A 16,929-nucleotide genomic window follows, 5' to 3' on the forward strand; every position below is an offset into this window, starting at 1 on the left:
ACGAATAAAACATGACTCGATATCAACAACGATGTAAATGAGTCTAGTCATATAACAATGATAAAAATCACAAAAAAAATACAGAAGAGCACAAAAGGGTACGGACGAATGAAGTCCGTGATGTATTTTACTATAAAAGGATAACCCCGCATTTAAGAATACTTACCAAAAGTCTAACATACTTAGATACCTAAATAATAGTACTAACTTAGAACTGAAAAGTCTAACTTAGACATTAATATAAACCGTTCAACATATAGACGCAACCAGGTCACAATTTAATATTACGCATTGATTGTGTTATCTCTGCATACCCTCATTAGTACTTGTGCCGCGGTACAGTTAATACGTAATTTAACTCTGCAAATAATTGATCGACGATGGTCACAACTTTTTTGGATTTTTATAATATGTAAGTATGCTTTTATAAAAAAAAGTAATTTTTTACACACTGAACTTTGAACTTTGAACACTGTTAGGTCTTTGCTAAGTGTTTAGTGATATTTTTTTTTATTGTAGGGTTTTTTTAAGATGGTAGGTCTATACCTACCATCTTAAAGCAAAGGACTTTGTCAATAATTATTTGTAATAAAAAATGTTTTATGAACGCGATGGCAAAAACAAAACACTATAACAACTAGGAGAGCTCTGATATTTAACTCTATTTAAAATTTTTATATTAAATCTAATTATACCACAAAAGTTTAAATAATCTGCCGGAAGCATATGCTAATATTTTTACTAATTTAATTATATTTTAATAAACGATGAACATCGGGAAACCTTCACTCTGTCCATCCCTGCTATGTACAGGAAACAGCGTGAAATTTAAAAAAATAAAAAAATAATAATATAATTGAGATATTTCTATAAACTACTATATACTACTAATTTACTATAAACTGGTCTCTTAAACCATTTCGCCAAGTAAATTAGCATTTACTTCTAATGATAAAGAATTAGTTAATAATATAATTATGTCAAATTATAACTAAATGTAACATTCTTTTATTCCACAAATAATACCTATTCATTAAATAATTTAATAATTATTTTTTGTCTTCGCTTTAGTAGGAAGGCGTAGTGCGGCGTTGAGTTCGGCCACTCAACGCACAATGCCTCCAGAATTCGGCGGAAAGTGGGGAACAGATTGTCTTAACACTAGGTTCCCTCTGCCTACCCTGCTGTGTGTGGGATACAGCGTGAAGCTGATTTTAATTTATACATAACTAGCGGCCCGCACGCGGCTTCGAATGCGTGAACTACGTTATTATTAATTTCTGTCTCCATGAGTACCTACGTCCTATAAGTAACGTCCATGCAAAATTTGAGACTCCTAGCATTTGTAGTAACGAAGCTTCATACAAACTTTCGACCCCAAAAACAACCCCTTAGAAATCGAATATTGCAAATTCCCGTCTTAGTGAGCACCTACGTCCTATAAGTAACTCCTATGCAAAATTTGAGATTCCTAGCACATGTAGTTTCTGAGATTTCGTGATGAGTGAGTGACCTTTCAATTTGATATATATAGATTATAAATAATTTTATTTTGGTTTTAGGCCGTTGTGGCACAAAGGTGTGAATGTAACGTGACGGTTGTGGGTTTGATCCCCCTCGAGGTATTGAATTAGTATTTGTTAATGTTTTCATTTCTTCGCTCTGGCACCGAGATAAAAAGCTCGACATTGAGTTCCACCATTCAACACGTAAAAAGTTCCGCGAAATGTGGGGAACGGAGTGTCTTAACACTAGGTTCCCTCTGCCTATCCTGCTGTATACAGCGTGAAGCTGATTTATTTATTTGATTTCACTGAAAACTATGTTTAAATTTCTGATCTTGGTACCGAGGTCAAGCGCAGCTTTGAATTTCTCCATTCAACACACAATGGCTCCAGAATTCAGTATTGTCTTAACTCTAGGTTTCCAAGTTCCGTCTGCCTACCAGCTGATGCAACGTGAAGCTAAGAAATTTACATTATTTTCTGTAAAAAAGATGTGATAAGCGCGCTTATAATCTAGTTTATTTTGTCCAGTTACTTATCTGGTATTTCATAACAATGTTATTTTGTCTTACTTTTAATCTATATACATAATATACTAAAGTTATAAAAGGGGTCAAATCTGTAAATGGAATATAAACTAAAAGAAATCGGTTAAGTTAGAGTCGGTCTCATCTACCAAGAGCTCCGTACCAGTTCCTTCAGTTTTATAGGACAACGGGAAGTACAAGTCATAAAAGTTGACACATTTTTGTTGACAATTTGCGGGTATGCATATACCCGCAAATCCAAGTGTGTGTGTGTGTCACAACTTCATACTTTATATGAAATTAATTATAAATATAAGTTTTTAATTGTTTATTTCAGTGATATATCTAATATCTATATATATGTACTTGCCAAAAATCATAGTTCTAGGTTAATGGGAAGTAAGTTCCCTAATTGCTTGCATATTTGATATTAATTTTAGCATCATAATTATATGATATTAATTTAATAAAACAGCTCTACGCCATCTTGAGAAAAAAATGAACTTATTGAGACAAACAGACAGACAAAGTGATAGTATAAGGGTACCGTTTTTTTGAGATAAGGAACCTTAATAAAATGTCCGAAAATTATTTTATAAGGTCACTTTAAAAGCGATATGTAGGTACATATACTAATATATATTATACAAGACATAAGTGCAAAGGTTATTGACCGATCTTTTAGGGCAATGAACTCTTGATACGAAAATTAAATTAAGTATACAACACTTAAATCGAATATTTTTTTTAGCAATGCATATAAGTAGTGTTATTACACTCTCTTCTACGCTTTCCGCCCGAATTCCGCGTCGAAAGTCTTTATATCGCATTTTTATTTTATAAAGCTTCACGCTGTTTTCCGCGCTTAGCGGAGAAGGCAGACGTCACTTGGGAACCTAGCGTTAAGATACTTCGTTCCCATTAACACACTTCTATTAGTCTTCCCTCGAATTTTCGACATATTGCGTGTTGAATGGCGAGCTCGACGCCGCGTTTTGCCACTTTTCCAGAGCAAATAAATAAAGTATTAAATATTAATTTCCAATGTGTAGGAATCGAACCCATAACCTATCACGTTTATAATAAACCATATTATAGTATATTCTATTATCAATAATTTCGCTTGTGTGATTCATATAATTACATATATATTAGAATATACTTTACACATTATATGTAATTTAACATGATAACTTTACGTGACCTCTGTGCATTTCTTCGTATTCTCTTCTATACATGATAAACCTGTGAATGTATCTAATGTATGTATGTATTTTTTAATTATTTTTAAGTATTTACTCAAATATAATAAGACAAAATGCGGCGTTGAGATCCGCCATCACACAATGTATCGAAAATAAAAACCTTTTCGATTTTTTTTAATAAAAAATTCCTTACTAAAAAATATTAGATCAAATTAAATCAATCAAAATTAAATCTTTACGCTGTATCCCACAGATTGAACCCAGTAATAAGGCACACCGTTCCCCACTTTCTGCCGAATTCTGAGGCATTACGTGTTGAGTAGCAGTACTTAATGCCACGCTTTGCCTCAACACCAGAACGAAGAAATAGAAATATAAACGTAAATAAATATTTCACTTCCTCGAGTGGGGATCGAACCCACAACCGTCGCGTTACAATCACACCCTTGTGCCGCTGTGCCACGACGGCCTTGTTAATTATTATTATTATTAACAATGTTTTTTATTGTTCCAGATCAATCAAAACTTACTGTGGAGTGTTAAATGACATAAATAATAATAAATAATTAGATTCCATTTATATATTAAATATCAAATTATATGTATATATATAGATATATTTATATATAGTACAATATATATTTCATATAGTAACAGTGTAGTGAACTACTTCAGTTAAGGAGAATTTGAAGAAGACGGAGAACGAGCCATGTTTACATTTAATCGTAAGTATTATATTTTGGTAGCTTCATCACGCATATAGCAGTACCCTGGAAAAGAGGTGAAGATTTGACTATTATATGACCTGCTTACCAGGAGAGGTTGTAAGGACAGAATTAAAATATTCCCTTGATTGCTAAAATATTATCTTGTCTTGTTACCAGAGCGACGAAATGACAATATAATTTATTCCTCTAAATGGGAATGGAACCCAAACTGTCACAGGAAGCCACTTAGTGCTTGCATTTCTTCAGGGACAGAGTACCCCACCTCACTTTACTATGTAACCATGACTTCAAGTATGCCTTAAGCAATTGACGATGTTATCATTTAAGTATGACATTAATTTCATATCTTATATGACTCCTAATATTTTATTGAAATTATACCCCAATTCACCTTAAGATGTCTGTTCGAAGTTATTACAACTACCTTAAAATTTAAAAGTGCTTTTGAAAATTTAAAAGTATAATGTTTACTTGACTTTTAAAAGATATTGCTACTTAAATGTGAATTAAGGCCATCACTGCATTCTGCGGATGTTAAAATGATTGTGGGTTCAGTCCCTTAAAATATTTAAATCACTTTCAATATTTAAACATTTTGTCCTAGCATTAAGTTTTGCAACTCAATGAGCTGAAATAAAAGAACTTGGCTGGTCTTCTACGACACAGTATCGATGATACTGGAGGAAGGCCATATAAAAAGTCGCCTCGTGGCCCCGGGCGTTCTCTCTGGCTACCTAGCTAGGCATATAGTGTTGACCTAAAAAAAAAAATTGGAACGTAGACGTTATTGTTCACAATAATTTGGTTTTTTCCCAAAATAACGTCTCATTGTAAGCTAAAGTTAATACAGCATTCAATTCAATTCAATTTCGCAGAGTTTTTTAGTGATTTTAAAGTTAATCTTCGTTAAAATTATGCGTTATTAATTTTATAGGCTATTTACTTTGTACTTAGTTTTACAAAAACTTTATTACGCGATTTATCTTATGCATTTGATGATAAAATAAACAAATTAAATTTTTTGTATATGGTGCGAGCCATCACAAATTATCTTTAAATCAAGTTACAAGCGGAGAACAGAGTCTTTCAACACTAGATTGTCTATTACTACTTTGCCAAGCATGATATTAAAATAATAAAGAATATCAAAAAAACCCGACATTTTCAATTTCAACCGGATTCCAGAAACAGAGCCTAACTTTCATAAAACTACCCTTGAAATGTACTCTTGTTGTATCTTGTCCGTTACCATTAGCGGACGGGATGTGGGTTCGATTCCCACTCCAGGGCTCCAGGAGTCCGGTGTCTAGGTAAAGCACGGCGTACGGCTAGCGGAAAATGGGGGCCACTAGGTTCCCAGATTCCTTCTACCTAACCTGCTATGTGCGGGATATAGTGTGAAGCTAAAAAAAGGAACTAAAAATCTTTACATACAGATATATTATTGTTATTGTTGACATGTAATTTCTTTATCTGTGTACTATATTATATATATTGCCCTTGCTGTAAGTTTAAATATTTTTTTATATTTTTTTCCTCAGGTCTATAATTTATAGCTGCGGTTTTAAATGTTAGCTTATATCACAATAACATACAACGAACCTTAAAAAAATATAACGACACAGAACAACAAAATTCTTGTAATTGAAAAGTTATTCTATAATGACACTGGGACTTTCCGCTTAATTTAGCAAACGCAGGTTTATTGACGTAACTTAACGCTGCTGTACATGGGCGGGATGGGATGCGTGTAGGAAAGGAGGCGGAGGGGGGGGGGGAGAGCTGAGTGATCCACCCCAGAAATCTTACTAACAACAAAATTTCTCCTGAAACATAAGATTTACACGAATATATCTGTTGAAAGCTTAAGTCCAGGACCTCCCCAGTAAATATAGTATGGTGTAACATACAGTAGCTTTAAAATTATACTCATTGAAAATACGTAATGTCACTCTATAAAAAAGGCACGGCTTTTATTATTTTATTATATATATAATATCTATATAAAAAAATACGATATCTTAAGACAAAAGAGTCGCTTAAAAAGTATGCTTTAAAACGCAGCCTTATATGACCTTAAAATCCGGACTTAAAATAAAGCCCTTAGTGGAATCTTCCAGCTGATTATAACCACAGGATAATCTTGGAAATACCGCTTACGTCAGAAACAAAGTTTAAAAAAAAACAAATGAAAGACCACCTGAGTGCAGCGGCGCAGCATCTGACTGTTGATCTGACGGTTGTGGGTTGAATGACTCATGGAAATTATTTTTTTTATATTTTTGCTCTGGTTAAAAAGATAAAGGTCTCAATTACAGGCTGGTGTGGAGGGGGCGGAGTGTCTCAACACTAGGTACCTCTGCCTACCCTGCTACAGCGAAGCCAAAAATAACACCTACACTGTTTGCCGAATTATCGAGACATAGCGTTTTGAGTGGCGTAACTCAACACCACGTTTTTCCCTTGTAACCAGAAGTGAAGAAGTGACGAAAAATATATCAATAAATTCACTCCCCCAATTTAAAAACGAACCCATAACCGTCGTGTTTACAATCACACGTTTTAGCCATTGTGCCACTACGAACAAGTTTAGATAAAGTGGAAAATTATAGCCTTAAATTATTTTTTGTTATTTCATTAAAATTATTAAAACGGAAACAAAAATAAATATCTTTTCATAGAAATGTTACATGTTGAAATTGAAAAATTATTCAAATTGATATTTTTAAGAAAAAATGTTTCCAATGAATTCAGATATTTTTTCCTTGTCCTAATTTTTATAGCTGTTTTTTGTTTTTAATATGAGGCCGTGTGTTTTGTGAGGTGTAAATGTGAGGATAATTGCTATATATAAGCAGGGCGAGAAAATAAGAATTTTAATAATTTAAATCCCCACAAATGGAGGTCGAACCCATAACCGTGGAGTCTCCAGTCACACGTGTGCCACTGCGCCTAAACGGCCTCTTAATCATAATATGGTTCTTAATATAAAACTAATCCATTTAGATGTATTCTTCATTGTAATAGTTTTATAATAATACAATAATATTTAACTGTATTGTCCATTGTAATATAGGTAATAATAATAACAGTTTTATCGTGGCGTAGCGCAATGGGACGCGACTGACTGTAACGACGGCAGTGGGTTCGATTCCCGCTCGTGGAAATGAATTATTTGAATTCTGAAGTAAAGTATTTTTTTTGAAGTGCACATACTTAAATGGTTCAGCCAGAAACCTTTTTATTTATAAATAGTTAATACTCTTATTTCAAAAGTTGTTGAGATTCAACTCATGTAAGCCTACGATGTAGGTAAAACCAACGTCTCGGAAGACATTCCTAGGACTTTACTCAATTTAGAATAATTTGCTATACATATATTCCTATCATCTATAAGTACTATTAAGCTAAATCACTGTGTATTTTTTTATTTATAGTCAATTCTCAGCACAAAAATAATTGAAAAAAAAATTCCATAAGAGAAAAAAATCTGAATTCATTCGAAATAATTTTTTATTAACATCAATCTGAATAATTTATCAATTTCAATATGTACTATGTCTATGAAAAAAAATATTTTTTTGTGCTTTTGTTAATCATTTCCACGAAATAGCAAAAAGTCCTTTAGACCTAAAACTTTTTTATTGTCTATATTTGTCCGTTATGGCGCAGTGGCCAAAGCGCGTGACTGTAAAGTCGAAGGTTGTGAATTCCATTCCAACTCAGAGGAATAAGTGATCTTCTCGCTCTGGTAACAAGTAAGTAATAGGTTCGGCCACTTAACACACAATACTTCTGAAAGGAGTGTCTCAACTGTTTATAAAAAAACCATATATCTTCAGTGAATCCATTCCTATTTCCACAGGGTCTTCTAAAATTGTCAATATATGACATATAGAAGGTTACATATACAAATAGAATATTTGTGTGGGAGAGTTTGCGCTAGGACATGACTGTATACGTTCATGGATATTAAAATCGATAATTTAATGACAAGGCCTTCACCTTGGTACTGATTAGAAATAACAATTTTATTTAGCGTCCGCAGTTTTCCTTAAACTACATAATTATTTAGTTTTTTTTAGCAAGGTGGGCAAAAGGGACCTGGGAAACTAATATTAGTACACTCTGTTCCCATTAAGACACCTGCTTTCCTCACGTTCTGCTGACTGGCGTTACGAACATTGGCTCGTTACCAGAGCAAGGAAATGAAAATTTTAATAATTTCATTTATTTGCGTGCGAATCGAACCCGCAATACGAGTCAGGTTTGCACTGTGACACTGTACCACAATGAAAGGAGTGTATCGATCCTAGGCTAAGTCTCAACCAGTTAATTTATGGTTATCTGACATAAGTTAACATACATAAAGATATAGATAATATAATAAGTTATCAGGATAAGATCTAGTAGCGACACAGATATACCACTTGTCGGGAAATCACGGACATGTTTTCTCAGACTTAAATAACTTACTTCCGGAGCATCAGGAAGTCTTATAATGGTCCATTAATTTATAATTGCAATTAATTTTCCATATATAGACGACAAACAGAACGACAGTCTGCAAATGTTCTAGTTTTCATGATTATAAGCTCACGGATTCAAGGGTCACGGATTTTAAGACTAATAACTAAAACGAATATTTCTCTTTAAATTAGCTCAATTCTGAGCTTTGCCTAAGGTAGTTCACAGTGAAGAAATGCAAATAATTTTCCTCCAAGTGGGCATCGACGTGTTGAAATTTATTTAAGTTTAAAAAGATAAGGGGGAACGCAGTGTCTTAACACTAGGTTCCCTCTACCTAGGGTAGGTGTGTAGGGTAGGGTATGTGTGCAGGGTACACCTTGAAGCCGATTAAAAAAAACGGAGTTATTGTATTAAAATGACAATAAAGTTGTCATATAAAAACGGAAGAGTCCGAGTCGATCTCGCCACCGAGGGATTTGTGCCAATTTCACGATTGAAGCTTAACATTGCGTGCGTATGGAAATTTCCATTTTTCGGTTTTTTCCTTTTTTATATTGTAAGTTCTTACTACTTGCCAAATGTCACACTAGTAGGTTCACATCAAGTGCCAGGTGCCTAACCTATAACAATGCGGTGTATTTCATATAAAATGCAGAGGAAACTTAGTGTTAATATACTCAATTTTCCTAACCCATTTTTGATGTGAATGAACTCTATCTACCGTAACGGAGAAATAGGAATAAATTAAGTATAATGGCGGTTTCCTGTATAAATGACGCTGCATTTCCATGTAATTTGTCGATTCAACAGAGCTTATAATGGTCTAATGGAATAAATAATATTTTAATTTTGCCCCGAGTTGGGATCAAACCCATAACCATCTTTTGCAGTCAGATACTGTACCACTAGTCGTTACAACTATTTCCGGTCATACCGGAAAGGTTCTACGTAGATTCCTCTGTCGCATATAATTTAAATATGCAATGAACTTTCCATATACAGATGCAAAGACAACCGCAGCCTTCGGGTTTTCCTAACTTGGCTTTATTTTCTATCTTTGATGATTTTTATGTGACGGTTTCAGTGAATCATACTTATTAATGACTATTTATAGATAGATTTGAAGGCCTGTTAAAAAGAAATAGATTGGTATATAAACATACATAAACACAAAAGAAAGAAGCTTACATATTTACGAGTATATGGCCGTCGTGATCCAGTGGCACAACATGTTCGATTCCCACTCGGACGACTAAGTTTTTTAATATTTTCATTTCCTTGCTCTGGGGGGAGGGTTGAGTTCCGTGATTTGAAATATCTCAAAAATTTAGTGTCTCAATGAGTGTTTCAATACTATTTTCCCGCCGCATGCATATGCAGAATGTAGAGTGAGACAAAAAATGATTGTATGAGACGTTTACAGTAAATCAAAATTAGAAAGGACTATTATAGAAATATTTGAAGGCCTTTTGACTTAAATTGATAAAAAATAATAAACTTATAAGTAGGTATGTTGATATTGTTACAAAATAATATAATTGTAAGTTACCTGATATACTCGCAGTGGTTGAGTACTGTAAGGCTCGTTGTCTACGCTTGTGTGGACCTTTACCATTTACATAGGTATGTTTTCTTCTATAGTTTCGACTGTAAAAAGTAAATTTACTTTATTTTCCTTTGTCTTAGGAACTTTCGTTCGATTTCCACTAGAGGAAATGAAATATTTAATTTTCTCCTTTTCCTACGAGGAAAGCTGCGTTCTCGCTCAACACGAAATGCTTCCGGAATTCGGCGGAAAGTGGAGAACGGCAACGTCTTAATAAACACAGTAGGTTCCCTCTGCCTATCCTGCTACATATTCAACCTCATTCAGCTCTTCTTTGTAACGGAAGAGTTTGTAACATAATATTATATACATTTTAAGTTTATCGTATTATATAAATAATAAAATGCAGCGATGAGTTAGTTCTGTCACTCGACAATGTCTGAGAAAAGAAAGTTAATTGTAATTTCATTCAATTTTTTATACTAAGCGCAGTCAAAGGAACATACTTGTGCATATATGTAAATATCGTTTACAGGTGTTTATTTCCATTTATTGACGTAAATAACCTATCGAACGTGCGCGAAAATAGTGCTAAAAAATTAATTAAACCTTATATCTCATTATAATATCATAAGAAAATGATAAAAAAACCGTTTAAAATATATAAATTAAGTACTACTTACTTAAAGTTGCGTATTAAAGTAATTATAACATGAAGTTGCAATAATATTGTTTTTAATCATTCCTTATTGTTTTATTGTGTGTCTGTCTGTACATGTAGATTTTTTCTGCATTAAGCTATATTTTATATTATAGGTATATTTTATGATATATATTTATAATTTTTTATTATAAGTATATTTTAATAAAAAGGTAAATATATATGTTATTATTTATTTTGTTTGAAAAAAAACTTTTTCATTTTTGGGAAAAAGATAAACTCATAGCAATTGATTAAATAAATTTAATATTTTTTGAAACAAAGAGGCTATTACAAGGCATCATACAGGGTTAAGTATGAAAATAATAATAACAAAAAAGATCATATATGAAAAGACAAGATATAGTATATAGCTAGCAACAATATATTAATTAATTTATTAAAAAAACAAATAATAACTCAACTTTTTAGTAATCACTAAAAAGAGAATCGAACCAGCGACCTTGACCTTTACAGATTTAAAGATGAAAATGCGGAACGAGATTGTTTCAAATTTTTACGAGGTAATCTGACATTTTGGCCATTTCCTTAGATATTGTGCAATATCCACACACCTATAGCGAGAATTATTGTCTTTATTGACAATATTATTGAATTAAATGTTTTTAAACTTTTGTCATGTAATAAAAAAAAAAACAAAAAAAATAATCAAAACATCTATTTTTTTTTTGTTTTTTTTATGTTCTTTGTTGTGGATTTGATCCTTACTCAAGGGAATTAATTATTACCTTTTTATTTTTATTTTGCATTTCATCGCTCTAGCACCAGTGAAATACCTTGAGAAACTCCGCGAAAAGTGTCTTACGCTGCTGTGTGCGGGATAGAGCGTGAAGCTGATATAATTTAGTTTGATTTTTGAAAGATTTATTAAATAAAATAAATAAAATAAGCCTTTATTGCTGTAAACATTTTACAATATGGGGCGTTCTTATTTATTTACCGATTGTACTATCCTATTTCCTATTACTATCTATATACTTAGTTTTCCTTAATTAATTCTATGCGAAGACGATCGGCTTTCGTCAACAGCTTGTCTTCCGACATAGGCCTCCTCTAAACCTTTCCATTTCTCTCTATCTCTCGCTATCCTCATCCATTCTGTACCAGCTACTTTTTTAATATCATCCTCTCAACGTTTCATTTGTCGCCCTTTATTTCTTTTCCCAATTCTGGGGTACCACTCTGTTATTGTTTTAGTCCATTTCTCAGTTGTTTCTCTCAACATATGCCCTGTCCATTTCCATTTTAAAGTCTTGCATGTTGTTTCTGCGTCTCTAAATTTTGTTCTACTTTTTATTTCTTTCAGCCTTACTTTATCTTTCCTCTTCACGCCAATTACACTTCGCTCTATACCATTTTGGCATACGTTTATTTTTTTCATTATTTTTTCTGATATGGCCCAAGTTTGGCAACCATATGTTAAACATGGTAGAATGCACATATTATATACTTTTCTCTTCTCTTTCATTGCTATATCTTTATTTTTCATCACTTCACTTAGTGACCAATACCTTCTCCACGTGTTAGCTATCCTTCTGTCAATTTCCTTTTGCATAGTATCTTTCGCGGCTATAAGCTGCCCCAAATATATGTAGTCATCAACATAATCTATTTTCTCATTATTAACTGTGATAGTGTATGTCTGCGAACTGTTAGTTAATATTTTGGTTTTTGTTGTGTTCATTGTGAGCCCCGCTTTCTTGCTTTCATCTGACAGTTGTTGTAACATTTTTTCTAGATTTTTTGGACATTCTGAAAATAAAATAAGGTCGATTTTATTTTCGAGGAAAGATTTATTAAAAGGTTATAAATATACGAGAATGTTACGGTTAGGGGAAATTGCGACATGGATGCAGGATTCCATTACTGTCATGATGGATATCATGACCGCTTCGCATCTAGCTTTGATGGCTATCTTCAAATTGTACCCACCAATGCCTTTGGTCGCTGTTCCCGTTGCTTTCCATTTAATTTTTATCGTCGTCCTCGCCACTACAGGAACATATATTAGTGTACCTAGTTATTACTATGACAGCGTTTGAGACGTTGTCATGCAGCTCCTCATTTAAGATTTCTTCTCATCATGAGCAAATGTGAGGTAGAGGGTTTCACTTAGGTCTCAGTACTGTCGTTGTTCTCAAGTTTTCTATTTAGAGGGAGTGTATTACTTTTATATTCTTTATTGCATAAAAAACACACATACAAAAATAATAATAATATAAAATGAAAAAATAGTTGACAAGGGTGGACTTATTTCTAAAAGAAATCTCTTCCAGCCAACCTGTGGAAGTGGATATATATCAAAACAGCGGGGAGAGCACAATGCAAACAAAATACTTATACTAACAGATGAAACATGACACTGACAAAATAGATACATACATATATACAATTATACATTTATAAACTACATAAACATATATTCTTTGCATATATAAATACACTACACATATATTATAAAAAAAAAGAAAATACTTAAACTTAATAATACTAATACATGATATAAATAAATATATATATATATATATATATGTTTAAATGTGTTAAAAGAAAAGAAAAATGAAATACAGTTGCAATATTTGAAACATTGTCGGAATGTAAATTAATCATAATAATACTTTTTAGGGTTCCATACATTTTTAGAAAAAAAGCAACCCTTATAAGATCACTTTGTTGTCCGTATGTCTGTCTATCGGTCTGTCTGTCAAGAGCCTTTATCTCAGAAACTCTTGGAGATATCGATTTGACATTTAAACCATATATAGGTACTCAGATTTAAGGCCTCATGACTTCTTGAAAAAAAATATGTCTACATTTATTTAAAAAAAAAGATATGGCCGTTTATATTGCAAAAAACGCATATTTCGACACTACAAACTGGTATCGATACAAAGCGCGGCGTTGAGTTTCGCCAACCAACACGCAATGTTTCCAGATTCGGCGGTAAATAGGGAGTGTCTTAACACTAGGCTCCCGCTGCCCACACTGCGGGATACAGCGTGAAGCTGGAAAAAACTTAGATGTGACCAAAAAGTTCTAGAAAAATCAAGATATACCTTCAATTTATTATTTCTAAGGTATTTACGCGCGTTTATAAGAATACAAAAACACCAAAGTCTTTAATTAAGTACTTATTAATTCGTAGTGACATTTTGATCGCCTTTCAATTATTCAAGGTCACAGGAAAAACTATTTTAAATATGTATAAGGCCTATATGAAATCGACTACCTTTATTATTAACTAGCATTTGAATGCGGCTTCGCCCGCGTAGTCAAATTAAAGTCCGGCAAGACACCTGTAGCTCCTCAGGTGTAACACGGGGTTGTGGGCGGCGGTGATCGTTTGCTTTCTCTTTGTCATAAAAACAAAAAAACACCAAGTATCTAGAATAAAATGGATAAAGAGTGACTTATCACTTAATTTCTTTTCTTATTCTACAAAAAAAATGATGTCTAATATGAAAAAAAATAGTATCTTTAAACATGCTACCAGAGCAAGGATTGTGAATTAAATTACAACCATCACCTTTAATGTTTCGCGCTTCAATGCAAAATAATTATAAAAATCGTATAGTTATATAATGTTTTAAAGCGCATTATGAAAAAAATTAAATAATTATATGTTTTATAATAATAATTAAACTAGGAAGTTTCTGTAATATAATCTCGTTCACATTAAAATTGTTATTTTGTTGTTATTATTTTCTTTTTATAATTTAAACAATTCCGGGTGATACATTTGCTTGATAAGTTACTTTTAAGTTTCTGATAATTGTATATAAGACACTATTATATGAGGCTAGTCGTGGCGCAGGGGCTCAAAGTGTGATTGTAAAACCGACTGGTTGTGAGTTCGGTCCCCATTTGAGGAGATGAAATATTTATTTAAAGTAGAGGTAAAGCTCGGCGTTGGCAGAAAGCGAGAATCGCAAGTGTCTTAATGGAGAACGGAGTGTATTAATTTCTTCGGGAGAGAAAACTACTGAAGCGATAATGGCCGAAATTTGAAACGAATTAAAAAATATTGATATAAAATTGTGCATTTAGTGGAAGGAGCATTAAAATCAATAGCGTAGTTCGAAAGTTAAATACTACGTAAAATTTAAATAAATTGAATTGTTCAGGCAGATGAGATCATTTTACACATAAACACTTTTTCTAGTTGTTGAGACACTACGTTCTCTATTCTATTTTGCAACCTGCAACCTCCTAGCAACAAATACTAACCAACAAGCCATTAGTAACTAAACATGCAGTTTTAATTGCCATAATCATAAACACCTTGAACTAAGTTCAAGATAACAATAGCTTATTACAGTGCTAACTATACTTTAACTACAGTTAAGTATTTTTCGCTTCCGGATACAATCTCACGAAGAAAGCGGTTTCACGCATTTTTCGTACGCCAGTGTAGGTAGAAACCTAGTGTTAGGACACTCCACTCTCGATGTACCGTAAAATATTTTAGAGATTGCACATTAAGTGAAGGGAATTCCGTCGTGGCGCAGCGGCACAGAAGTGTGACTGTAATGTGACGGTTATGGGTTCGATCCCCACTCGAGGAAGTGAAATATTTATTTACGTTTATATTTCCATTTCCTCGCTCTGGTGTTGAGGCAAAGCGCGGCGTTGAGTTCCTCCACTCAACAGACAATGACTCCAGAATTTGGTGGAAAATGGGAAACGGAGTGTCTTATCACTAGGTTCCCTTTGCCTACCCTGCTGTGTGCGGGATACAGCGTGAAGCTAATTTGATTTGATTCTGAAAATGACTGTCACTACGATGACAAAAAAATCCCTCAATTGAAATTAGTCTCCATGACGACTGTGACGTTTTCATTCATGGAAATCATCAGAATATAAAAAAGTATAATATTATTGTCGATTATATTGTGTAAAAATACTTGATCCGCTAAATATAAAAAGTAAACAGAACCATTTTGGTTTTTCCTTATTGTTATACAATACGATAAATTATATTTATGATTGTGTGTTATTTTTTTTTACTTTACACTGTCTCCCGCACACAGGCAGGGAAGGCAGAGGAACCTGGAATCCTAGTGTCAAGACTCCGTTCCCATTATGTTACTTCTGTCCCTCACTTTCCATCAAATTATCGAGACATTGCGGCTTGAGAAGCGGTACTCAACGCCGCGCTTTGCTTCATTCCACCAGAGCGAGGAAATGAAAGTATTAAATATTTCATTCGCCGTCGCGCTTACAGTCGCATACTTCTGTCTGCGTTAGTTCTAATTTTATAGATGAGGGTAATTTTTGCACGTATTGTCTTGAAAATGAAAATAATTAAGCATCTTCATCGAAAATGTGGGGATGTTGAACACATGGTGGTAGAATCCACAACCATCACGTTTACTGAACCTCTTACCAAGCACGTCAACATATTAAGAAATCAAACTCCAAGTAAATATATCTACAAACAACTAGAAAAACTGGAACCTACATCCTCTGACGTAGAAAACAGCGCAAAAGCCAATGAAACGTATAATATTAATTCATTAACATTTTAATGATATAAAACGTACTATACTACCTCCTCAATAGGTATTTCCTAGAAATACGTCACATATCGTATTAGAAAAGTGAAGCTAATGAAACCACGTCATTGAATGATTAATATATGAATAAAACATTAATGATTTATGTAGTGTAGGTGTACATTCAATTTTAATTATAATAATGATATTATATAATATTAGTTATGGTGGCGTTTGTAAACGCGACGGTAGTGGGTTCTATGACGATAGTGGGTCCCCACTATCGTCATAGAACAAGGGAGGGAACCCCTAAGGGAACAATTTTTTTTAATATAGTTTTTTTCTAGCTTCACGCTGCATCCAGAGGTGGCAGACAGATAGCCTAGTTTTAAGACAGTCTGTTTTCCACTTTCCGCCGAATTCTCTAAATCAGAGCGGAAAGTGGAGAATGCACTGTATTAACACTAGATTAGTATGAAGCTAAAAAATAATACTTATATAATTGCAACCAAGTTTTTATTCAAGATTCTTATCAACGAGAAAAATATTAAAATATTTTAAAGCTACATTTAAAAACATATATTTTTTTGTATTAAACACTATAGTTATAAAACAACGACTTGTAGCCCGCTACTTCGTCTGTGTTCAGTATAATAGGTATATATATAGATTTCTCGTTCTTGTAGGAATTTCGAGATGCTTTCTCTTATTGTTCCCCTACATTATCCCCCA

General features: G+C 33.2%; 1 protein-coding gene across 1 annotated transcript in view; it reads left to right on the forward strand.

The window, feature by feature from the left end:
* Window positions 1-332: 332 nt before the first annotated feature.
* The window catches only part of LOC146528122 (scavenger receptor class B member 1-like), a 54,935-nt gene continuing 38,338 nt past the window's right edge, over window positions 333-16,929 (forward strand). The window contains exons 1-2 of the mRNA XM_085204672.1: window positions 333-412; window positions 3,752-3,962. Of these exons, the coding sequence (XP_085060798.1) occupies window positions 3,947-3,962 (16 nt within the window). The 5' untranslated portion in view covers window positions 333-412; window positions 3,752-3,946. The remainder of the gene's footprint in view (window positions 413-3,751; window positions 3,963-16,929) is intronic.

This window comes from Heliconius melpomene, chromosome 20 (assembly GCF_056956725.1).
Source record: "Heliconius melpomene rosina isolate 202511_hmr_F chromosome 20, ASM5695672v1, whole genome shotgun sequence".
Classification (NCBI taxonomy): Eukaryota; Metazoa; Arthropoda; class Insecta; order Lepidoptera; family Nymphalidae; genus Heliconius; species Heliconius melpomene.